The sequence below is a fragment of the Phascolarctos cinereus genome, unplaced genomic scaffold, assembly GCF_003287225.1.
Source record: "Phascolarctos cinereus isolate Bilbo 61053 unplaced genomic scaffold, phaCin_HiC Scaffold_726;HRSCAF=1367, whole genome shotgun sequence".
NCBI lineage: Eukaryota > Metazoa > Chordata > Mammalia > Diprotodontia > Phascolarctidae > Phascolarctos > Phascolarctos cinereus.
This window is the reverse complement of record NW_027556098.1, coordinates 162,603,431-162,630,397: the sequence shown is the minus strand read 5'-3', so window position 1 is coordinate 162,630,397 and position 26,967 is coordinate 162,603,431. Positions and strand designations below refer to the sequence as shown.

Here is a 26,967-nt window from a genome sequence, read left to right as displayed (position 1 = left end):
TTTGTATTGGCAAAACTGCCAGTACTACCTAATTCAAACAACTGTTCAAGCGATGAGGGATGTAAAATGTGTTTGTTTTAGGCACAGTAGCCGTATGTTTCAATTTCAAGAAGAGGACCAGTTCTTTTAACAGTTGTTTGGAAAATGAATATTCTTTGTCAAACCAGGTATCCTAATTTTTATTTCAGAAAAGATGGTCAGCATAATTACAGGTAAATAATATTTATGAAAAGAAGAGAAGATCCATCTTACTGAGGGATGCTCCATCATATTTTATGGAATAGGAAGAAAATACATAAATCACCACTTTACAATGTATTGTAATATTTTTTTTGCCTTAATGGAGAGCCAAAATAATAATTGTCTTTCTGAAACAAAGCTGAGCTGGCAGTGATAAGTACCTTGCTTATGTTTTGTTTTTCGCTTGTCTTTAATAATAGATCTTGATAATGTGGAAGGTATAGCTGTGGATTGGATTGGAAATAATCTCTATTGGACAAATGATGGCCACAAGAAAACCATCAGTGTAGCCAGACTCCAGAAAGCATCACAAAGTCGGAAGACTCTCTTAGAGGGAGAAATGTCTCATCCTCGTGGAATTGTTGTTGATCCTGTCAATGGGTATGCAAAGAGTTTACTTCTGTTTTAACCAGTTAGAGATAACTTTTTTTCTTTCTTCCTTTTTTTTAAAACTTTTGGCAATATATGAGGTCAGTGACAGATTTAGGAAATATTATTCATTTTTTATTTTCTAGTAATCTTTAAGTCTGTATCTTGAAATAGAATGGAAAATGAAGGCCAAAGTTAACCAGATAAAATCCTGATCAAAACACATTCACCAGAAATAAAAAGATTAATAGTGACATAGTTTTTCTAGACTGGCATTTTCTGGAAAGTTACCTTACTTTTCAATTTCAGGCTATGTATTAATGATTCAAACATCAATTCATTCCATTCAAAGTCATGAATAGGACAAAAACTACTAAAAACCTTTTTTTTTTGGTTTTTGTTTTTTAATGCAATGAAAAAGTTTGGAATTTATTCTAAACAAATAATCTCAGTTTTTCATAGACAAAAACTAAAGTTGCATAAGTAGACCAAGACTAGTGTTCAGAATAAATGTAAATGTATTTTAAATGATATGACATGAATAGCTCCTGATTATAAGATTTCTCCAGCTCTTTTATCCCAGAATAAAACTTTTCATACATATAAGAAAATATATTTCATAAATATAAGAAAGTATTAAATATAAAAACTATTAAATTCCTGACAGTTCTCTACTTTTTTTTACCTCAATGAATGTAACACAGTAGTGTTTTTATTTTTTTTCTCCTCTGTGACTTAGGTGTTGCTAACAGATCTTATTGGCCTTGGTAAGCTTCAGAAGTGCCAGAAAGAATAATTTGCCTGTAGTATGAGTGTTACTATCTGTGAGTCACTCAGTTAACCTTTATTAAGCACCAACTACGTGCCAGGATTTGTGCTGAGCACTGATGATACAAATGCAAATGAAAACAGACAGCCCTTGCACTCAAAGAACTTACAACAACACACAAAAAGAAACTGAAAAGTAGAGGGGTAGGGAAAGGAAGGTACACTTCAAAGGGGGCCAGGCTAGGGGGGAGGGGACAAAGCATGATGGAGAGTTCTAAAAAAGTCCCCAAGCATTGTAGCTGCTGGGAAATTTAGAGAAAAACTGTGCTGAACCTTACTTTAAATAGAAACCCTGGAATCCATGGCTCTGCCCTCTGGTCAAAGGGTACAATCAGAGGGTCAGAAGGGAGTAGTGATGAGATGTGAATACCAGGTTGATTCAATCTTTTGGGATAATAAGATTTCTCAATGATGAGTTTCCTGGGGAAACTGTTAAGCCAAATTAATTGCCAGCCTAACCACTTCAATCTAGGGCTCTTAAAGCATGTCCCAGGACTCTCTACTTTCTCCTTCCATGGATACGGCAGAATACTCCAGCTCCTCAGAGCTACCAATGTTAAATATAGAGACATTTGTATCATTCTAGTCTCCCTTTTCCTATTAGATCCTCATGATCCTCTTAACACTCTCCCACTTGCCTAAGCAAATGCCCTGGGAAGGTAGAAAGTTTTGTCTTGTCTTGAATCACAAAATTATAGAATATTAAAGTTGGAAAGAATCTCAAGTCATCTTGCGAACACATATCTGACCAATGATCTCCAGTGTTTCTTAAACTTTTCCCCCCTGCAACCCCTTCAGTGCTTCTTAAACTGTGGATCACAACCTTATATGGGTTTAAGAAACACTGGATATTATTACAACATCTTCAAGCAGCTCTCTCATTAAAGATCTTCAGTGATGGGGAACCGTTATCTTCTGAGGAAGTTCACTTCAGTTTTTGAATACTCCAATCCTATTAGCTAATACTACTGTTACCAACTGAGTCAGCAATCCTCGCCTCTGTGTGTTGTTTTCAAATCTGATAACTGGGTCTGGTGCCTAGAACTCATTTAGGGCAGTCAGATGCTCTCTTGCTTTCCCCTTCATTTATCTTGTGTTTCAACTTCCTGTTGACTAATTTTGTTCTGTCCCTCCTAATAAAAATATAATCACTTTGGCAAGAAAAAACAAAACAAAGTAAGAGTTGAATAGTTAGTTCTGCTTTCTTTCTTTTGTCTGGGATCATCTATATACCAGTTCTAAGCAGCAGACCTCTCTCTTCTTCCAGCCTTTTTTTTTTCAAACATAGCTAAAATATCACTTTTTGTTGTGTTCACCATTCATGTCAACCTCTGTTTGTTACGAACTTAAGACTCTGCCACTCTTTTGTATTCATCCTCTCTTATCTTCCTTTGCCTATGTCCTTTATATGCCTTGAAAAACTTTTAAACTAGTTAATGAATTTGTAGGACATCCACACCAGTCCCTCTAGAAAGTGCTCTTTTTTCTTCCTCCTTAGATAAAATTGTGCCATCAGAATTACATTCTTGGGAGCTTCCTGTGTTTCTTGAACAGATTTTCCCAACATAAGTTTGGTCCCTGGGATCCTACTTACCTTTTCTACGAACTCTTTGAAATCTGTTCTTTGGAAGCCTAGAGTACACATCATTCCCCAGGGTTGAATTCTATTGCCTACAGCTAGGTAGAATTTTAAAATAAAGTTATGGGAATAAATGTGTACCTAAGGGTCTGAATGTATTTTGTTTTAAATGTTTTATTTTTACTTTCAGATATTTCATAATACAGCCACCACTCTCCCCCAGCCCCAAATACAGAACTTTCCTTGAAGGACGGTGAATGATAAAGTATTTATTAAGCACATAGTGTATTTTAGTACAGTGCCTTAAAGGAAAGAAGTAAAGTTTAAGCAAAGCAAACAGATGCACTGACCAATCAGTCAGTCAGTAAACATTTATTAAGAACCTCCTCTGTATTAGATATCCTGATAAGTGCTGGACATACAAAAAAAAAAAGTTAAAATAAAAAAAAAATCTCTGTTCACACTCTAATTGGAAAAAACATGCAAACAGCTTCAAACAATCAAGCTATATACAGGTTAAATTGCAAATAATCCCTAGGGGAAGGGCACTAGGATTAAGAGTATTAAGAAAGACTTCCTATAGAAGGTGGAATTTTGTTTGTGACTTAAAATAAGCCAGGAGACAAAAATGAGGCCAGGGAGCATTACAGGTATGGAGGACAACCAATGAAAATGCCTGAGTCAGAGCTGGAGTGTCTTGTTCAAGGAAGACCAAGGAGGTCAGTTGTCACTAGTTTATGGATATGGAGGTGGGGAGGGAGTGGAGGGGACAATGGGGGAGCATGGAACATTATGAAAGGCTTTGAAAGTCAGAGGATTTTATATTTGATCCTGGAAGTGATAGGCAGCCACTGTGGTTTATTGAACAGGAGTGCTGACATGGTCAAACCGACACTTTAGGAAGATCACTTTTACAACTGAGTGGAGGATAGATTAGAATGGGGAGTGACTCGTGACAGGGAGATCACAGCAAGTTGTTGTAACAGTTCAGGTGTGGGGTGATAAAAGTGTGCACCAGGGTGGTGACAATATCAGACTTCACCTACAGTTTCCTACCTAGTATGGGAGAGAAAGGAAGCATGTCTCATCAGGCTCTCATTTTATTTTAGAGATGATATTACTGTTATAAGTTGGTAATATGGAAAAACACTGACCTAGGACTTGGGAGACATAATTGGCACTGTCACTGACTTTAGGCAAATTAATTTTTCTGCATCAGTTTCCTCAGCTGTAAAATGAAGAGGTTGGACTAGAAAACTTATAAGATCCCTTATAGTGCTAAGATTCTGTGATTCTTCAATCCAGCATATGGATCCTGCCAGTCATTCCAGAAAGTGATAGAAGAACCCATGAGCACAGGTCAGTCAACAAGGAAGGAAAGAAATAAGCAAGCGTTTATTAAGTGCTTGCTATGTGCTGGGCTGTGTGCTAAGCATTTTACAAATATTTTCTCATTCGATCCTCTCAAAAACCCTAAGAAGTAAGTGCTATTATTATACCCATTTTATAGCTGAAGAAACTGAAATAGAAGCTAAGTGACTTACCCAGGATGAAACAATTGGTAAGAGTCTGAGGCAGGATTGGAACTTAGAATGTTCTGGCTCTGGAAAAAGTGATCTTATCTATCATTCCACCATGTGATGCTAAAAACAAGCATTTACCAAGTGCTTACTATGTTCCATGCACTGTGAAAAGCACTGGGGACACAAACATAAAAGTGAAGATAGTCACTGCCCTCAAGGAGCTTATATTCTAATGGGGGGAATCACACACATAGGGGAGTGGTGGCCAGGGAAATGTATTTTAATTTCAAAAACTACTGCATATAACGTTGACCCCCTGGAAATCGGATGAACACATCTTGTCCAGGAGCAGAAAAGAGAGAGGGATAAAGGCTGAAAGGTTGAAATACTTCTGGGAGGGAAGTGAAAAGTCCTTAGATGATAATATTCTCACGAATTGGAAGGAGAGTCACTCTAGAGAAAGGTTATGGCAGTCTGTGGTTTCAGAAAAGAAATCTCAACATTCCATTAATTTGCACAGGGTGATCCCTGTTTACCTTCTATTGTCCAGGTTTAATAATTGTGCATTGAGTTATTTCATTGTACACTTGATAATGGGGGAAATTCTGTTTTATATAATTATATATCTATATATTTATAACCTCAGCAGAATTCAGCATGAAATTATTTCCTATCTAGGGTATTTGTTAAAAGAAACAATCATTGGCACTTTTTTTTTAATCTAAAGGAAGGTGCAGCTGAATAGTGAAGCCTTATTATATCTTCCATGGCTAACAATTTTATAATTGTTTAAACTTTTACAGGTCTAATGAACCTTATGCTTCAGCAAATGGAAGGGAGGAAGTATTTATGACACTAGTTTCAAAAGTTTAGATATGTTTTATATTAGACATGTAAATGGATGTGTATTCTTGTGCACATAGACACTCCCTCCAACAGTATGGATTGAAAGCCTTCCACACTGTCTCAACCTATCAGTTAATTACATTTATCCTTCTACATCATGATTTTCCCCTCATGGTTTCAATATATTGTGGATTGGCATAAAAAAATTAAATAGGAATTTTGGGGGGTTTTGTGGAAACAATGGATAACATGTGAAGGCTAGCAGATGACACAGAAAGAGGTTAGAAACTCATAAATGCATAAAATATACGTGTAGTATTGTATAATATCAACCCAAATTTTACAATAAGGTACTGTAAATACCCCATTAGAGAAAAAAAATCATACTTTTCTGGTATGAAGGGAAGACCAAAAACATTTTACATGCATTTTGCAGATTGTGGGAGCACTGCACCCTAACCCCCACAATGTGGAAGGGCGAACTGTAATCAACAAGAATATCATGAGCCAAGCACTGTGTTCTGAGATTTTGACCCTGTCCTGTGAGATTGTTGTCCATGTCCTATAATGTTCCGTGTGAGGTCCACAAAACATCCTGAGGGGCCTCTCTCTGGACCTTGACATTGATGCAGTTCATACTTTGCCAGTCTGTTTTCTAGAATATAGTTGGTACTTTTAGGAGACCTAATAATCATCAGTAATAGTAATAGAAAATTTCTCAATATCTGATTATGATGCTAAACATAATAAAATGAGTAAATGATAATCAGGTACATAAGTTCTACCAAGTTGGTATCTTCTTATTTACAATATGTGCATATGTTCAAATATGTCTGTACTCTATTTCATGTGATCTCATCACTAAGGGTACTCTCTCTAGTGAGGAAGATCACTCACAACCCATCTTCCATGAAATATGAAATATCTGACCTACATGTGAAACTCTTGTCCACGTCCTAACCTAAGTTCACCACAGGGGATCTACTACTCAACAAATATTCTCATATTCTCTTCAAGAATAGCAGTGAAGTGCTTAGGCCAATCATCAGTTAACTCTTGCTCCTACTACCTGAATGAAAGAACCAAAGAAAAAGCTTTTATTTACATGTAAAAAGTATTGTATAAGTGTTGAGGGTATAATTTGAAAAGCAAGATAGAACCTGTACTCATATTATAATAGTGGGAGAAAATGTGCCTATAGGATATTTCAGCTGCAAATTACACGGGAAGACCCAATGGTCCTTAGGATATAGCTGCCCAGCAGATGGCAGTGAATATTGTTTAATGGTAGCTGGAGTTCTTGTCTTATGGTCATGAAGACCTGAGTTCAATTCTGGCCTTAGAGGCTAATTAACTTTGTGACCCTAGAAAAGTCACTTAACCTCATTTTCTTCATTTGTAAAATGGGGGTGATAATAGTAGTTACCACCCAGGTTTATCAGAATAAAATAATATTATATCTGTGAAGTGCTTTGCATACCTTAAAGCACTATATAAATTCCAGCTATTGTTACTTTTATTGATAGAATTTTATTTCTCTTTTTGAACCATTTCAAAGACTTTGGTGATCAGAACTTTCTTTTCTGGGAATTCAGTGTTCATGACTGTTGAGGAAACAGGGACAGGGTGAAGCAGGACAGAGGTGAATGGTAGAGAGCATCCCTACCAGAGGTGCTCCCTGAAAAATGGTTGTGAACTTGGGCTGTTAGAGGAGTTGGTGACCTGGAGCATGCTGCAGTTCTCCTTGCTCTTAGACTCTAGGTTCTGGGCCAGAGGTGAGGAACGTATGGCCTCGAGGCCACGTGTGGCCCTCTAGGTCTTCAAGTATGGCCCTATGACTGAATCTAAACTTCACAGAACAAATCCCCTTAATAAAAGGATTTGTTCCGTATAACTTGGGCTCAGTCAAAAGGCTACACCCAAGGACCTAGAAGGCTGCATGTGGCCTTAAGGCCACAGATTACCAAACCCTGTGCTGGGCTATTTCCAGTAGGGTCAAATGGGAGGGGACAGTTGTGGTATTGGTTATGGTTTGACTTGCCTGGCACATGACATTTCCAGTTTGTCCCTCAGGAAGTACTTTCCTTTCAGATAAATTGTATTTCCTGCCAAGTGAGAGGCAGCTGGTCCTCACTTGATGGTAGTGGTGGTATGGATGTTACAGACCCCTTCTCCATAGGGTTGACTCCCTAAAATGATAAGTTCAGGGAACAGAATGGGAATAAGCACGACGGTCTAGAATTGGGAGGTGATGCAGTTTCTAAGTCTGATGGATTTACCAAAGCACGTGGCCAATCTACTCCCTTCTTCTATCATTCCTTTATTCAATTACTTATTTTTCTCACCTTAAATACATGAATGAAAGTCATCAGGGTTTATTTGGCTCCCTGATCACAAGCAACTCTTTCTTCCCTCCTCACTTTTGCCACATAGAATCTTTGCCTTTCTTCAAGATCGAACTCAAACATTACCCACCTTCTTCAAGAGACCTACCCTTGTCCCGCCAGCTGCTAGAACTTTTCCTTTTAAGGTTATATTTAATTTATGCTATAGGTCTCTTATGTGTTCCTGTGTGTGTTGTCTCTCCCATTAGAACGTAAGCTCCTTGGGGTCAGGGGATGATTTTGCTTTACCTCTAGCACTTAGTACTAGGGCCCAGCAAATAATAAGCATTTAGTAAGTGCTCCTTGGTTGATGGATTCTTTCATAAAGCAGCACAGGGAAGAATGATGAGATCAAATGAGGTAACATGTACAGTGCTTTGTAAGACTTTAAGTACTGTATAAATGGTAGTTATTACTATATTTGTAGTAGTAGTATAATGTCTAAGCACTGACATGTATAGACTGCTTGCAAGATGCATATTGGAACAATTAGAAGTTAAAAAATCAAAGAGAATAAAAAGTAATTTCAGTAGGTAGTGGATAGAAAGTTGGCCTCAAAGGCCTGGGTTCAAAGATTGCTTTTAACACATACTGGTTAAGTGCCCCTGGGCAAGTCACTTAATGTCTCAATGTTCTACACATCTCTATTAATTATGTTTATAAAATATTAGATTGTGGACACTTCAGCAGGTAATTCATAATATTTTAATTTCAGCAATGGCAATGCAGATTCAAGACAATAGGTTGCAGTCCAGAATATTAATCAATTTTTTGTCTGTTTCCAAATTTAAATCTATAAACCCATGAGAAATCCCTATTAATTTCACTAATTGAAGAAAATTCAAGATCGAGAGAAAGATGTTTATCAACAGCATTGTGGTCTTTAGACAATTGTGATTCTGCCAGACAAACAAAAAGCTACCACCCAAGAAGCTAAGCAGCATTTGGGGGCCCACAAAAAGAAGATAGTTGTGTAGGATCAATGTATGTAATAAAGACATTCTTGGGGACAGCAGTCTAATAGGAGGACAGGGGAGAGGGCTGAATTAAAACTTATAATTGAATTAATAACTCAAGGCCTTTCACATGACCTTAAAACAATGCATGGGGGGCGTTTTTGACCCTGCCCATGAGAGAACTGGGACATAAGCCTATACTTTTTTTTCTCCTCCTTGTAGCTTGCACAAAAGATTTTTTTTTTAAAAGGCAAGCTGCTTTCATTTGAGATTGAAATGAAGCTCAAAACCTCAAGGTCAGTTAACCCGCTGTTATTAAAGTTGTGTGCAGCTAAATCATCCTCTGTGGGTTTTGGGGTAGTAATAAGCAGCAATAAAACACAGATAATTTGCATCAGGAAGACAAATTAGACCTGGCCAAACAAACCCAGTATGACTGTGCCCTTTAGAACAAAGACAATCCAATTGCCTACCTTAAAAAAATAATAATTCATCTGAGATTAAATAAAGTCTGGAGTAGGTCATTAACTGTATCCTGGATTCTCATGTCAGTCAATCTGCTTTTTAATCACATAATTGATTATATTCTCAGTGTTGAGAACAACACTTAAAAACCTATCACTAAACCTAGGGGAAAAAAAGTCATTTCCTAGACAAAGTATTCTTCTGAGACTTTGTCTATACCAAAGAAAATAGAGATTTGACAGTTTTCTGTCAATTTTACCATTGCCTTCAACCAACTCAGATTATGTTTTGCCTTTACATAGCCAGATGGACTGTCTACATTGATTAGATTTAGCAGGTAATTGCCAAGGCTTCACTTCCCTTGGTGCTTCATTGACAGTGGCCTCGGATTATAAATAGGCATACTGAGGAAGACCAGACTTGAAAATTTTTTTTAATGTTACAACCTCTGATCAAGGCCTTTTTTGGTAAGGTGTCTGATTAAAATGATGTTTTTATGCTCTTATTTATAATTTCTTAGATGGATGTATTGGACAGACTGGGAGGAGGATGAGATAGATGACAGCGTGGGAAGAATTGAGAAGGCCTGGATGGACGGCTTCAATCGACAGATTTTTGTGACTTCAAAGATGCTGTGGCCAAATGGTTTAACTCTGGACTCTCATACCAACACATTGTACTGGTGTGATGCCTATTATGATCACATTGAAAAAGTGTTTTTGAATGGAACTAACAGGAAGGTAAAGGACAAATGCTGCTGTTTTTACCCACAGACTTTTCCTTTCACAGAGCCTTGTTGTGTTGTGTTAAAAATACTTTTAAGTTTATTTTTACCCCTCTGAGGTTGCTGCCAATAGTCTCTGTGGGGTAGCCAAAGTCGGCTGAGCTGAAAGCAGTGCAGCTGGCATTCACCTCCAGGAGACCAGGCGCAGCTCTCTGTGGTATGCCAAGGATTTTTTAAGCTTTCAGGACATCAGAGTTGTTTTAAAATCCAGTTTCCCAGTATTAGGGGAAATATGCTATGACTGAGCCACTCAACTGTATACTCAAAGATCTTCAGCATTTACAGCTGGCATTTTAACCCACATCAAAATACAAAGTAATTATGGAGCATTTGTTCAAATAGAGAACATAATGCTGTCAAGGCTAAAGTCCTAATGAAAGGGTTTAACATAGGAGTACAAACTAACTTGTGGCATAAATGTGCTGAGATCTTGGCCAACTGGCTTAAATGGAGGTTTTCTCTTACCTTTCCTGGTAGGGTGATTGCCTATTGAGCCAAAAGGTGGTTCATTTAATGTTAGATGAAAAGCTTGACTCTCACTTGGTTAGAAGGGTGGCTAAAATGATCATTGCAGGATTGGGGGTAAGAAGCGAGGGTAAAACAAACAGGCACAAAATCAATCCTGTGTTCTCATTTTAACACCTTAATCCCATATAGCACCATAGACAGGCACCATCTTCCATCTAAATAATGTTATGTGAATTACATTATAAATTACTAAGATTCTCTACAATTTGTTTCCCATTTCTCAACCCTTTTATAACTCCATGACATCTTGTTTGCATGTTGGAACTCCATTAATTAGTCAAGTCAGTTTTAGTCATTGTTTTATTTTAATAATACTTTGAGGTACAAATGCTTATTTCACACAGAAGTATAGTAATAGCTATACAGTGCTGTACATATAGAAGTCACTCAATAAATGCTTGTTTAATAACTTTGGTTATACTATAGCATAGCACTTTGGTAAATGTCTCCTGAGCTGATCTACACATTCAGATTGAACTAGATTGGCAAGTATCAGATAAGTCTTGCAGGGCAAGACTTTTGTCACTACTCAGAAGTTAACTGAGGCAAATATAGGTATTTGGGGTCTTAATTATCCAGAAATATCCTTCATCTTCTGTTTAGAGATAGAACTCATTTTTATTCCTGGTTCTCAGGTAACAGGATTTGACTGGCTCAGATGAAAAACTTGTATTAATTTTGCCACATCCCAACTTCCTTTTTTGCTTTTGAAATTTTAATGAAATACATTAATACAATTAATATTATAATCAAGCACTGCTGTTCATCCACTTTTCACTAGTAAATCATGTTCTTGTATCGGAACTAATGCCGTGTTGCAACTCATGATCCAAGTAACAGAAATTTTGTTACAGGAGCCTCAGCAAGGAGAGTGATATTTTCTTTAATACAGGCTGTTAGTTTTCAGTGGAAATTCTTCCTCTCTTCTCCCATCATTAATTTACATTTGGTAAAAACCTAAATGAATTATTGACTAGTTCAGAAGTATACATAAATCTTCCAGTTGCACAAGTGTCTACAGATGAATAAAGGGAAGATCCACTCCATGTGTCAGAGATGCTTTTTCTATGAAGAACCCAGGTTACCTGTGGGAATATTTTGACTCAAGCACATTAATAACTCTGATTCTATCCACTGAGTTGGGGAGTGGGTGATGGTACATAGTTAGAATTAAAATATCCTTTCATTGGATAGCCCAGTTGACCAATAGCAACTCACCCTTATAACTGTGCTAATTGAAATATATTAAAATAAAAGTTTATTAGAAAAAAATTTAAAAAATAAATGTTATTCTAAAATGAGCATATTACAAAGTTCTAAAGCCCCACAGTGAATAGTTCCTAGTACCGCTTACCTTCTCAGTATGAGGACTCTTTTCATGGCAGTTTCTTCCATTGGAAGTTCCCAAGAAGTCTAGCTGCATATAAGTCTCACAAAATTCATTCTTAGCCACAATCCCACTTTCTTATCAGTTGTGTCCAAAGATGTCTTCAACTGATGTTTTCTCCTAACCTGTGATCTCTTTCAGTCCTTTAAAATATCTATAGCTCTCTTTTGGAAATTTTGATACACATAACAGAAGAATAAAAGTTTCTTTTTTGGTCTGATTGAGGACCAGGAATCCTTACCAAAAGAGATTACTGTTCTAGGTGATCCCACCAGGATTTCTTCTTATTGAGGCATATCTTCTCTGCCTATCCACATATATTGAGACTTACCAAGAACTAAGTTGATAAACCCTCTCTCTAAGATAACTCAACTCCTGTTTGGGGCTACATTCAATACAGTCAGTATTTATTAAGAATTTATAAAAAAGCACTTATTAAACACTTTGTGCCAGATTCAGTGCTAAACTGGGGAGAAACAGTCCCTGACCTTAAGCGACTTACAGTATAATGGGGGAGAGGACAAGCAAACACATATACAAAAACAAGCTATGTATAAGATAAATAGGAAATAAATCACAGAAGGCATAGAATTAAGAAGTTAAGAGAAAGACTTCCTGTAAAACAGAGATGGGCAATGAATGGTACTCAGCCTACAACACTGTCCAGTGTAATCTGAACCAGATTGAAATGCAATTGGTAAATATTTTTTAAAAATACAATAAAACATGGATAATACTATGTGGTTTTCTAAGTCAATATGCACCCTGAAGGGATTCTTACTTATGATTTATTGGCCTCCATTCCTGTTTGAGTTTAATACCAATACTGTAGAAGATGGGATTTTTGTTAAGGCTTGAAGGAAACCAAAGTATCCAGGAGGCAGAGATGAGGAAAGAAAGCATTCCAGGCATGGAAGAGAGCCAGAGAAAATGCCCAGAGCTGAGATGGAGTATCTGATTTGTGAAACACCAAGGATGTTAGTGTCCTTGGATCAAAGAGTTCATGGCAGGGAATAAGGGATAAGAAGACTGGAAAGGGTATGTGTATGTATGTGTGGGGGGGGTGTGTGTGGAGGGATTCAGTTACAAAGGGCTTTGAATGCCAAACAAAAATTTTTATTTGATACTGGAGCTACTAGAATTTATTGAGCCTGTGTGTGTGTGTGTGTGTGTGTGTGTGTGTGTAGAGGGGCAGGGACTGAAGTAGTCATGATTACAGATGCACATGGCCAAATGAAGGGTGGATTCTAATGGGGAAAAACTTGGGGAAGTCAGACCCCACCAAAAGGCTATTGCAATACTCCAGGCATGAGATGATGAGGGCGTGCACTAGAGTGGTCACAGTGTCAGAAGTGAAAAGGAGGTATATTTGAGAGCTGTTACAAAGGAGAAATCCAGAAGCCTTGGCAAAAGATGAGTTATTGCAATAAGAGATAGTGAATAGCCTAAGTTGCCAGCCTTGGGAACCTGGAGGATGATGGTGCAACAGGGACATTTAGAAGGATGGAGGGTTTAGGAGGAAAGATAACAAGCTCAACTGTGAATGTGTTGAGTTTAAGATGTCTAGTGAACATCTGGTTTGAGATTTTGGAAAGTTACCTAGAGATGTGGTTGGGCAGGAGAGGTAGATTTGAGAATCATCAGCATAGAGATTACCAAGCAAAGTAATTTAGTGAGAGAAGAGGGCCCTCAACAGATCCCTAAGGGAACTTAGGGTTAGATGGCATGACCTTGAAGGGGATCCAGCAAAGTAGACTTAAAAGGAGTGGTCAGATAGGTAGGAGAACCAGAGAGAGTGGTATTCCAAAAATCTAGGGAGAAGGGAGTAGCAAGAAGAAGGTGCTCAACAATGCCCAAGGCTGCAGAATGGTCAAAAACATGAGAATTAAGAAAAGGCCATTGAGTTTGGTAATTAAGAGTAACTCAGAAAAGAACAGTTTCTGTAGAATGATAAGCTTAGAAGCCAGGTTGCTAAGGGTTAAGAAGAGTGTGAGAGGAGAAAAAGTGGAGGAACTTGTTCAATTTGAGAAATGTTTAGTAGTAGTGACTTGCAGAACACTAGATTAGATAACTGGGACTAGGGAAGCTATTAAATTGAGATAAAACATAAATCCCTGACTTCATAAACCATATAATCTAGGAGGGGATATATGACAAATACACAAATAATTATAGTACAAATTAATACATGCTAAGTGTATATAAAAAGATATAAATTTCACTTTGTGAAAGTACGAGGACAAAAAGGTTGTTAGTTCTTAAAAGTGAAGTTTTGGTAAGGGAAAGGAGATCAGAGAAAGCTTCATCTAAGAGGTAGTATTTGAGTTGAGTTTTAAAGTACAGTAGATAATGAATAGATAGAAGGGGATGGTACGTAGGGAAAGGGAGAAAGTGAGGAAAGCCTGTGGCACTAATCTTACTTGTAGATAGGGCAACTGAAACCTCCCCCATACCTAACGCCTTTCCCGCTGCTTGCAATAAATTTCTGGTGCCACTTCCAGGGATAATTTCCTGCTGTTTTGGGAGGTGGGAAGGCATTCCAGTTGTTTCTCTGTTTACTCTTTTTGTATGGAATTAATCAAATCAAACCTAGCCCAGGTTAAACTATTTAAACCTCTTCAATTAGCTTCAGGGAACCTGGAATTCAGAGCTCAGAATCACTTCAGGCTGAGTGGGACTGCATTAATCAAGCAATTTCAGCAAAATTAAGATTTACTACTTAAAATGTAGCTTAGAGTAACTAGCCACTTCATCATTTCAACTTTTGTAGATGTGGCTTGCCTTAAACCGATCGGTAAAATGATATTACCATTGAAAGTTAAGTTCTTGTAAGATTGAAAAATTATATTCTTTATTGATTTGAAATCAACAGTAACAACTCTTTCAAAACAAAACAAAACAAAGCCTGGTTGTTCTAACCTTTCTTATTTCAGAATAGTGTGTGTGTGTGTGTGTGTGTGTGTGTGTGTGTGTGTGTGAGAGAGAGAGAGAGAGTGTGTGTGTGTTCTGTTCTAGCTGTTTTATGTATTATTGACAAAGAACTTGTGACAGTATAAAATTTAGGGAATGGGAGTAGGCAAGGAGACTTTCACTGAGTTCTTTCACTCTAAAATTTCCTGACTATAATTTCTTTGTTTTTCCATTACTTGGGACTTTTATAAGATTATGGCATTACAGTAAATGTACTCTATTTTCAGGACATGTGCTTTCACCTCATGTGTCTCTCACCTAAGGGCTGCTATAATAAAGTGTGCATTTTCACCATAAAAATTAAAAATATATACATAGAGGATTCTAATTGCATTCTTCCTTCAGAAAAGAAGCAAAACATGACCTTAAATCCCCTCTTCAGTCACATTATGGCACTAAACATATGGATTCTTTTCATGGAAGGGAAAAGTGCCTATCTTAAAATAATTTCTCTCACAAATAAGAGAAGCACCCATTACAAAAATTTTGATCTGTCCATCTACCTTCACACACACACACACACACACACACACACACAATTAGGGGACAAAAAACACACTTAAGAATCATTATCTTTTCCTCAGTTCTCAGTGTCTTTTCCATAACCATGCCTACTGAACTATGCTATTTAGTTGAATACGTAAGTTTAATTGCTTCAGTCACAGCAACTACTACTACTACTATTACTACTACCACCACCACCACCACCACCACTGTTGTTCAGTAATTTTTCAGTTTTGTCTGAATCTTCATGACCCCATTTGAGGTTTTATTGTGTTACCAAATGACCCCCAGGCCCATAAAGGAACCTGAAATGAAACAGAGTCTAATATACCAATTAAATGTTTACTGTCTGAGAAAAGTCTTGGAGGGGAGAGAAGATCCTACAAGAAGGCAGAAAGGTAGAGAGAGTTCTTCAGCTGCTCAAAGGAGAGAACAGAGGGGTAAGATTATCATTTCTAGAGGCTTTCAGAGGGGGGAGAGAAGATTTAAGAGAGAAGACATGATATGCCAGGGAGTAAGGTATTTGTCTGCAGTTGCTGCTCCAGGCCATCCTCAAGTCATTTAAGGCTGGTTCGGCCTCTGTAGCCATCTCCAACTTCATCTAAATTTCACTTCACAAAGGATCACTGGTATGTCAAGCAGCTCTGAGCCTCAGAAATCCTTCTAATTAGCTTGTTGTCATGTAACTCCACTGTCCTGCTCCCTGATGAAAAAAGTTCTGACATATGTTATAGTGATTACGAGCTCGTGTTCACACTTAACAAAGTTACTGGAGCAGTTTACCATTTCCTTCTTTAGTTCATTTTACAGATGAGGAAACTGAGGCAAACATTGTTAAGTAATTTGCCCAGGGTCACATAGCTAGTATCTGAGGCTGGATTTGAACTCAGCTCTGACTTCAGGCCCAGCACTCTATCCATTTGCAATCTATCTGCCTCAATTACATAGGCATGGGGTAGGGAGGCTTTGTTGCCCTTCACTCATTATTGCTCCCTAATGATGCCAGTTATACAATTTGTTTTCTTCCACATGATGTGTTGGGGGAATATAAGGGGAAGAGACAGGAGAATAAGTCAAGAAATATGATTTTTAGCAATCATAGAGCTGTGATGGAGTTCACTTACTTTTGTGAGTAGGGGCAATTAATACAGAGCAAAGAAGAGAATGTTTCTGGTGAAAAGGGTGTGAACCAAGTCAAATTCTGAAAAGGAAAACAGAATATTGTAGTAAGTCAGGCTAGAATTAATTTCATAAATAAATCCAAAGTGCAGATAGAAATTCAGGAATTTGTAAGCCTAAATACTATAGGGCTGGGAGTGGGATTGGAGAACAATGAACATAGAGTAATTCAGGAAGCACATCACAAAGAAAACATACTTAGGTTTAGGTGAAATGGCAATTTGACTGTGGATGGCTTCTTTCAAACAGAGTTTTTAATGGTAGCTGTGGAAGGAGTTGGAGCATTCATGCCTTCTCCCTTCATTGCATCAGAATCACTTTAGGCCCAGAGAAAAGGCTGAAGTTGTAATCACCATGGTGCAGTGAAAGAAACACTGGACTTAGATTCAGAAATCATGAATTCAAGTTTCTACTTTGATATTGACCAGTTGTATGATCTTGAACAAGGTGCTCTAAGTGTCAATTTCCTTGTCTGCAAAAATGGGAATAATAGCATTTCCTCCAAATACTTCACAGGGTCGCTATGAAATAAACTGTTTGTAAAGGGCTATTCAAAGGTGAGATATTGCTATTACCAATAAAGCACATTTAAAAGTGATACAACATTGGTAAGAGAAAAATAAGCATAAACCAGGAATTTTAATACTCAGTTACTCCTTAAATACTTAGTGTCTTGTGCAATAAATAGGTATGTTCATAAATAAAATTAGTTCTAAAGAGCATTTTTGGAAATTGATGAAATAACATATTGATGAAAATGTATTTACTATGAACTATTACATGTTTGACTATTGTCTTTACCCAAGCAGCTGCCCAAACCTGAAAGATCTGATCTCCTTTTTCTTTCTTTCTTACTACATTGTAGGTCGTCTATAGTGGGAAAGAACTGAACCATCCCTTTGGACTGTCACATCATGGGAATTATGTATTTTGGACTGACTACATGAATGGCTCGATCTTCCAACTAGATTGATGACCAGTGAAGTCACACTGCTGAGACAGGAAAGACCACCTTTGTTTGGGCTTCAGATATATGATCCTCGGAAACAACAAGGTATGGGGGAATAAACAAACTTTTTTTTTTTGTCAAGGCATGGGGTGAGGTGACTTGCCCAGGGTCACACAGCCAAACTCAGGTCTACCTAAATCCAGGGCCAGTGCTCTACCCACTCCTCCATCTAACTGACCTTAAACCAATACTTTCGATAACACTTCTGACTTTCATTCAGAATTATATTTTGCAGTAGTTATAGAAAAGCTTAAGTTTGAAAATACTGCTGAAATCTTATGATAAAAAGTGTTTGGCTCATTCCAAATCAATCAAATATCACCATAAAACCATTATGTATTATTTTAAATAGTCAGAGTGACTAAATGGCTTAGGGTATTATATTTGAATGAAGTTGTGATGTTTTCTCCCATACCTTCTTTTTTGATATCATTTTTACCTGAAAAAGAAAACTCTTCCTATCATGAAATAATCCTCTTAAGCTTTTCAAGAGGATAAGAGCTAAAAGCTTTCTAGTAAGGAAAACTTTTTTTAAGGGAAAAGGAAAATTATTGGAAAAGAAATAGACATTTGAAGGAAATCTAAAGTAGAATGTTTTAAACAGAAATGAGAATCTTAATGGTGTTTCACCATTCATTTATCTGATTAGCTTCTTTGCTGATTACTTTAAAAGAACCTAATGCTACCTCAAACTGATGTCAAAGACAAATAATAACTTATCTAATGTTGTTCCCTAAAAAATTAAATCATTTTCTTATATATTTTATCTTCATAAACTAGTAGTTATGTATTAGGCCACACATAAATAACATCACTATGAACTAGGTATCCCAAAAGAAGAATACTTTGATTACATTATATAGCATATGTTTTCTTTTCTTTTTTTCTTACCTAATTAGTTACTCCTTTTGAAAAATATAATTACTCCTACCAATTTAGTAGCATAAATTTCAATAAATTTGGGAAAAAATAAATTATGTTCCAAGACTCCTCTCACATATATTATCAACAGGGAATTGTCTAATAATATTTTTAAAGAATATTTTAGACAAACCAGATCTAAAGGAAAATATGTTTAGGGCCATCATAACTTTTTTCTTATTAAAAAAATCATCTTTGTAGGATGCAAAAATAATTCTAAAAATAGAAATGTGAAATAGCAACTAGTGTAGTAAGAATTAAATATAGCATATTTAAATTTATTTTAAAATTATTTTTATGTCATTAAATCTTTCTCAATTACATGTAGAAACAACATTAATGTTTTAAAAATTTTTGAGTGACAAATTCTTTCCCTCTCTCCCATCTTTATCCCTCCATGAGAAGGTAAGTAATTTGATTTTGATTATATATATGAGGTAATAAAAAATATATTTGTATATTGCCACATTGCAACAAGAAAAACATAAACAATATAATAAAGATAAAGAAAGTAAGAAAGCATGCTTAAATCTGCATTCAGAGTTCATTAATTTTCTCTTTAGAGTGGATAGAATTTTTTCTGTGTCCTTTGGGTTCTTTGGAAATGTCTTGGATCTTTGTCTTGATCAGAATAGCTAAGTCTTTCACCATTGGTCATCCTTATAATGTTACTACTGCTGTGTACAATGTTCTCCTGGTTGCCATTTCATTTTGCATGAGTTCATAGTTCTTCACAGGTTTTTCTGAGACCATCCTGCTTGTTTTTTCCATCACAAAATACCATAACTTGTTCAGCCATTCCCCAGTTGATGGACATCCCTTTGATTTCCAGTACTTTACTGCCAGCCAGCCACACACACACACACACACACACACACACACACACACACACACACACACTGTACAAATAAATTTTTGTACAAATAAATATTTTCCCCTTTTCTTTGATCTATTTGGAATACAGACCTAGAAGTGGTATTACAGGATCAAAGGGCATCCACAGTTTTAAAGATGTTGGGCATGTTTCCAAATTGTTCTTCAGAATGGTTGGATTAGTCACAATTCTACCAACAGTTCAGTAGTGTCTCAATTTTTACACATGCCCTCCAGCATTTGTCATTTTCCTTTTTCGTCTCGTTAGCCAATCTTACAGGTATGAGGTGGTATCTCAGAGTTGTTTTAATTTGTGTTTCTCTAATCAGTAGTGATTTAGAGCATTTTTATGTGACTATTGATAGCTTTGATTTCTTCTGAAAACTACCTGTTCATATCTTTGACCATGTATCAGCTGGTGAATGGCTATCCTCAAATAGGGAACTGAGCCAAATTATGAAAACATAAATTTTCATAAATTTGGCTCAGTTCCCTATACATTTGAAGATAGAGGCCCCTATCACAGACACTTGCTGCAAAAATTTTCCCCCAGTTTCCTATTTTCCTTCTAATTTTGGCAGCATTTTTTTTTGTTTGGGCAACAGCTTTTTAATTTGATAGAATCAAAATTATCTATTTTGCTTTTTGCAATTCTCTCTATCTCTTGCTTGTTCAAAAACTCTTCCCTTATTTACTGATCTGAAAGGTACATTTTCCCATGATCCCCTAATTTACTTATGCTGTCACTCCCTGTGTCTAAATTATTTATCCATTTTACCTTGTCTTGGGATATGATGTGAGGAGTTGGTCTATGTCTAGTTTCTGCCAGACTGCAGTATAACATTAATTGGACCAGAATCAATAGTTTTATATATGTACACACACACGCACACACATACACATATATACATATATGCACACATATATATGTATACACACACACACACACACACACATATATATGTATATATATATTTAAAATGGACCTAAATTGTCTATCCAGTTTGGCTATCTGCATTGATCCAAATAAAATGTTTATGATTTAGTCCTTACATTCAAGAGTGTTTGTTGAACTCACTTTGACATTATTATTGTTGGAGTTGTTGACATTAATCTTATTTCTATTATTTAACATTCATTGAACATTAGACTCCAAAAAAAGATGTATATATTGTTAACTCTGTGACAAATAAAATTTTCCTACTTATTGCTTATGAAATATATTTCCTAAGGACAAAATGGTATTACTTGAATATGAACCTCAAAGTATGTAAGAATTTTTGTTATTCCTGATGAACTATGTAATATGTATAATGCCACCCCTTTTCCCATTGGTACTCAATAAATAAACAGATAAATGATAGATAGATAGATAGATAGATAGATAGACAGATAGATATTCATGTATTTTAGTCATATACTTTTAAAAATCTTAAGTTTTTTTATTAAAAGATTGATAAGGTAATCACATATTTATAAAGCTTCAGAGTTCTTGAAAACTCAACTAACTTGGCCAATAAGAGAATTTACTTTGGTTAAATATGCATATTTGTTACAATGCTTCCTCTTTCCTTCTTCTTTCCTTCTTCCCTTTCTTTCTTTTTTCTCTTTTCTTTCTTCCTTTCTCTTTTTTCTATACTTTTTTTAATCCTTCCTCCCTTTATTTTTTCTCCTTTTTGTCTTTCTTTTCATTCAAAATAAAATAATTATCCCAGTAACTTAATTAAAATGAGTTATCTTCCCCCCTTTCCTTTTCTAGAGCATGAAACTTCAAATTCATCTAACCTTCCTTCATAGGACTTTTGTTTCTTACCTTGATAATTATTGTGCTTTTCTGGGCCCTTTCAGTTTTTCCATGACCTTCTTAAAATTAATTATCCAAACCTAGACACAATGTTCTAGGGAAATTCCAAAGAATTAAAGAATGCAGTGGAAGATGGAAATACTTGTCATTGTCCTTTTTTAAAAAATCCTGGTAACATCTTGGCATCCAGTCCACTGATTAAGGTTGGCTGATAAAAATGAAGTTTTAGCACATTATTAACCAAAGCTATATTCTTTCTCTTTTAATTTCCTATCTTTCAGATTAACATCATTAAAAAATCTTAACTAATATATCCATGTTACTATTGTAGCTATTATGAATTTACAAAGCCAGAAGAACACAATACATTCCCTTTCCTCAACAATTATTTAGTAATAACTATAGACAGAAAAGGACAACTATTTTAAAATTTAAAGAAAAGAAAATGAGAATATAACGTTTACCTACAAAAAACTATGAAAGGAAACAAGATGCCCAAGAAAACTCCCCCTCCTTTTTTGATTACTATTATTATTATCATCATTAATATGATGGCTTTGATAATAACACTAATAATAATAATAATAATAATAATAATATCTGGCATTTATATAACACTGTCAGCTCTGTAGAACTCTGCAGAACTCTTTCATTTGATGCTCACAACGACCTTGTGAGGTGGGTGCTATTATTATCCCCATTTTACAGAGGAGGGTACTGAGTCTGAGAGAGATTGAGTGACTTGCCCAGGTCACAGAGCTAGTAAGTACCTAAGGCAAGTTTTCAGCTTGGTTCTTTCCAACTCCAATTATAGCATTATTATGCATTGTGCTACCTAGGTGCCTCGCTTCTAACAGTTAATGATCATACCTTTTTTTTCAGACAAGTAGCTGAAGGGATCATGGGTGATATATGTTACCTCTTCACTAATGTGAACTAGAATTTCCCAGAACTTATTCTATTAGAGTTATACTAAATTAAATATATGGAACCAGAGAATTATAGATTTTGAGTTGTAGCCCAATCAACTATGCCATCTACAAGCAGTTACCTAGCTTCTTGATTTCCTTTTAGGAATGGTTCTCACCATTCCATAAGGCAGCACATTCTATTTTTTTTAATGTTACCTTATGTCGAACTGAATTTGCAGGGTCCAGTTTCACCTGTTTATCCTTTTTCAACTTTCTGGCATCAGACAATATAAGTTCTTTATGATATAATAATCTGAACATTCCACATATTTGAAAGATGATCCTGAGTCTTCTCTATGCTAAATATTTTCAATTATTAAAGCTAATACTTTAATAGAATGCAACTTTAATATACAATCTATAATTATAAACTATAATCTTCTTTACATAATGTTCAGCTCGCTGTATATGTGTCATTTGGACTCAGTTTTCTGCAGTCATGATTTATTAATGATAACATAGTTATAGAACTGTAGCATTAACTATAACAGCTTCATTGTTTACAGAATAACATGAACTTACCTGATCCCTACTCTAGTATCCATTTTACCAAGTATAAAGCAGATTCTCCAAGGCACAGAATTAAGATAACTTTCTTTTAATTTTGTGGAAGGAAGTTCCAAATTTGTATATAAGGAGGTGGATTGGCTTTGTGTTCTACAGTTGGCAGTTCAAATGAGGATGAGACATAGTTGCCTTTCACCTCCACTTTCAGGTTTCTGAAGAGGCATCCATGTTTCCTGGGCCTATGGATCAATCAATAAGCATTTATTAAATACCTACTCTGTTAGAAACAGGGATTACAAAGACAAAAGTAAACACTTCCTGCCTTCAGGGAGTATTCATTCTATGAGAAGTGGTTTGGGGGAAGACGATATATACAGGTAAACACAAGATAAATACAAAATAGATACAAGGTGATTCTTCAGGGAAGCCTAGAACCTGAGAGGGGAAGAACAGATAAATCATGAAAGGCTTTATGTAGAAGGTGGTGCTCGAGCTGAGTTTTGAAGGACATTAAGGGGTGGTATTATGGGATATTATGAAGTAAAGGTGAAACAGAATCCATACAGAAATGAGGGACAGCAAGTACAAAGGCATAACAACAGTAAATTGAATGCAAAGTATGGGAAGCAGTAAGGTCAGTTTGAACCAAACAGCAGTTAGGAGTCTCTGAGACCAATCCCTTTTAATCACAACTGTATGCAAAGCACAAACATCTACTGACAGAAGCAGTATAGTTGAACTACTTTACCCCTGCCCTCTAATTCTAGCTGTAATCTCTGCCTCCACATTCTTCTTAATCTTTACTTTGGTGTTAATGTAATGTTTGTTAGGATGGATAGACTAGCCTGTGTTTGAGCATTTAGTTGTTTTTTGTAAAAATATGTTCATAATATATGATGCCTATATTCTAGGCCAGCATAAGTCTTAATAGGGTACTATTTAATCTGTCTTATATATGTTGCTCTGTAGATTGAAAGCCTGTACACTAAAGCCTTAGTTTTTTTTTCTCTAAAAGAATTCAGAAATGAGGCAGGCAAACTTGTTTTGCAGTATATTTCACTTAATTTATACCGATTTATTTTACTGGAGATGGGTGAGGCAAGCAATGCATTTTCCAGATGAGGTCTTTTATTTGAAATTACCTCAAAGAGTCTTCCAATGAATTGAGTTTGACTGACAGTAACTTTGTTGGGCTTCGATTTCACCATCAGTATAAAAGTCAGAAAAGCAAGTTTTGTTTGAAACCCAGTTAATTTCTGAGACATAATAGCAATGATTTCTCTATGCATTTTTTTGACCAATTTTTAGTAGTTTTAAAGGCCTTTAGGTATTTGTGCTTAATGACAGATCTGGAGACTGAGAGCTGTATATGAGCAAGTCTCTGATTGGACAATCAAGTGGATATGTGGCGAGAAGGATCCTTGCTCACCTTGGAGAAAAGGTTATGGCCATTTTTGTGAAGATGGAGAGAAAGAAGTACCCAGATTTCTCATGCTACTGGTTTATGTTACACTGCCCTTTTCTTTTCTTTTCCCATAATTTAGAGGAAATGTAAAGGTTACATTTGACAGAAAAGTTAAATTGCAGAGCCTCTTGAAAGATTGAGATATTAGTATGGGCCCATTATATATTGGCAGTTGTCTTTACTTCACTTTATTACAGCTCTTTGAGAAGCTATAATGCATACTTTAAACAAATTCTGTAGGTAAGGTTAGGAGTAGATCTTATAAATGTATATAAAGCATATGTAAATGCCAAGGCATCAGGGATCTCTTCCTTTTATTGAAAGTCATTTTTCCCAATCCTATCACTTTTGTCAGTAGTTCTTTTCTCAGGCAGTACCATCAATTTCTCCCTATTACTACCCCTAAATTTCCCTCCTCCTCATTTAAATGTCTCCCCTAAAATCTTGCCTTTTACTTAGAAACCTTTGCAGATTGATACAAGGATAGCTGTCATTTTCTCTATTTCTCTTTTACATAAAATTAGGACTCTCGTGGCTCTTTCCCACGCATGAGTTTATTCTCATTGTGGTATAGTGGGAAGAACATTGGCTTCAGAGTCAGAGAATGTGGGTTGAAATTTTGCCTTTGACACTCACAACTTGGGTGACATTTGGACAAGTTCCTTCACATCACAGTTTCCTTATCTGTTAAAGCTGGGAACTGGGCTTGATGATCTCTGAGATGCCTTCAAGCGCTAGATTTATTCCCCAATGATTTTACCCCAAATTGGACTAGGCTCTGATATACATATAAGTATAAATAAATAAATAAATAGATAGATAAACAAACACACACACACACACATACATACATATGTACATAACATATTTAATGTAATTATTCTATTTCCTAGTCATGTATTCGTCTCTTTTGTTGTTGTTGTTAACTAGTCATACTTTTTTTCTTTATGTCAGTAATGTTTGTTTTAATTTGTAAGTTAAGCAATTTTTAAAATAAGCTCTCTATGGCCCTATGGAATTCCCTTTGTAGAAGGTCATACAAATACGTACCTAATCATGTTTTTTGAGACAATAATGATCGTTTTATCAAGTAGAATATTTCATAAGCTAACGTTAAACCTGAAAGAAAAAAGTATGATTTTTGGCTTTAACAAGAACATTTTCATGCTTCAAGTAGAAAGGTTTGAAAAAACATATTAGAGTTCAATAGATATAAAGGGAGGACCCAAACAATTATCACAAAATATATATACTGTTATAGTTAATTTAGGTTTTCTCTGTTACATTATAATGGGGCCAAGGGTAATTTTTCTTTTTCAATTCATGCTATTCACATATGAAATAAATTTTTTAAGTCTGTGAAATAGTAATATCTTCTTAAAATTTTTAAATTCATACTTAGCAGTGAGTGGTATGCTAACTTGTGTCATTATAATTGAGAATTGAATATTTAATACCTCTTTTATATATGGAAACATATCCTAATCTATTGTTTTCAATATTTTCCCTCCTTTTTACTCTTCTAAATTCCTTATATTTGTTCTCTCTATATTCTTGAATTAATTCTAATTTTCTAGAACCTGAACGTTAGCAACTATATGATTTATTCCTGTACATGACGTGAGATTGCCTAGACAGAAAGCCAGACAGTCCTACAGCCAGACAGTCCTGTAATGTATTACATTTCTGATTCCAGAGTCATGCAATAAATATGGCCATATCTGAAAAGAATTTTAAAAGAGGAGGGGTGGGACAGTCGCTTTTGGAGGCAGAGTCTGAAGTAAGCTTAATTACTCCAAAGTTCAGAGAGTGATGCTAAAAGCTTACTCTGAATTATTAGTTTATGTAGCTTTTAATTGTGTGCTTTTTATTTTGGAGGGTAAACATGCCAAATTGAATTTAGTTTTTAGAATAGTAAAAATGGATCTTAATCTATTCTAGGTCATTCACTTTGATCTGAGGACCATGCCATAATGATCTGTGCAATTGACTTAGATATTTATTGTACACAGCACAATTTTATGATATGTGGTTTTTTTCCCCTCCCCTTGTATTATTCTCTGTATGACATATCCTGCCCCTAAGGTATTCAATATACTAACCTAACCTGTCACATTAGTAAATTTTTTTTCACTTGGATCTTAACTGTCAATATTATTTAAAAACTGTTTTGTATTATTCTGTCGTGTCTTTGAATAATTAAATGCAATTCATTTTAGTGTCTAAGTGGCTAAGCTGGTATAATAAAATTGTTATTTATTTATATCTTATAAAATGAGCTATAGAATTGTGAACAATTGGTGGGATTGATAGTGCCTCTTGGGTTACTAATGCCCTTGGTGTGTGAGTATGCAAATATGCATATGTATACATACATTCATACATGATGACAATGTCACTGTTATTTATCTTCACTTTGTATACTTAGGCTTATACACATACACATACATATACATATACATATACATATACATATACATATACATATACATATACATATACATATACATATACATATACATATACATATACATATACATATACATATACATATACATATACATATATATTTGTTGATCTCAAAGAACCATCCTTTCAGTGTTGGAAGCCACTTTAATGATCGTCTACAGATCATTCATGAGCAGAGGCTAATAACATGCTGTCTGGCTTTACTTTGTAGATTTCTAAATGCTTTTCTTGCTGTTTCCTTTGAAGGTAATAATGCCTGTCGAGTAAACAACGGTGGCTGTGGAACACTTTGCTTAGCCATTCCTGGAGGTCGAGTTTGTGCTTGTGCAGATAATCAACTTCTTGATGAGAACGGAACCACATGTACATGTAAGTTTCCTGTGAAAGTTGAGGTGATGGCACTATG

The 26,967-nt window shown here is 35.7% G+C and overlaps 1 protein-coding gene across 1 annotated transcript in view; it reads left to right on the top strand.

Annotated features, from left to right (window-relative positions):
- The window catches only part of LRP1B (LDL receptor related protein 1B), a 2,172,360-nt gene that overhangs the window by 1,237,766 nt on the left and 907,627 nt on the right, over positions 1 to 26,967 (top strand). The window contains 5 exon segments of the mRNA XM_020984719.1: positions 441 to 621; positions 9,711 to 9,930; positions 17,408 to 17,510; positions 17,513 to 17,596; positions 26,808 to 26,930. Of these exon segments, the coding sequence (XP_020840378.1) occupies positions 441 to 621; positions 9,711 to 9,930; positions 17,408 to 17,510; positions 17,513 to 17,596; positions 26,808 to 26,930 (711 nt within the window).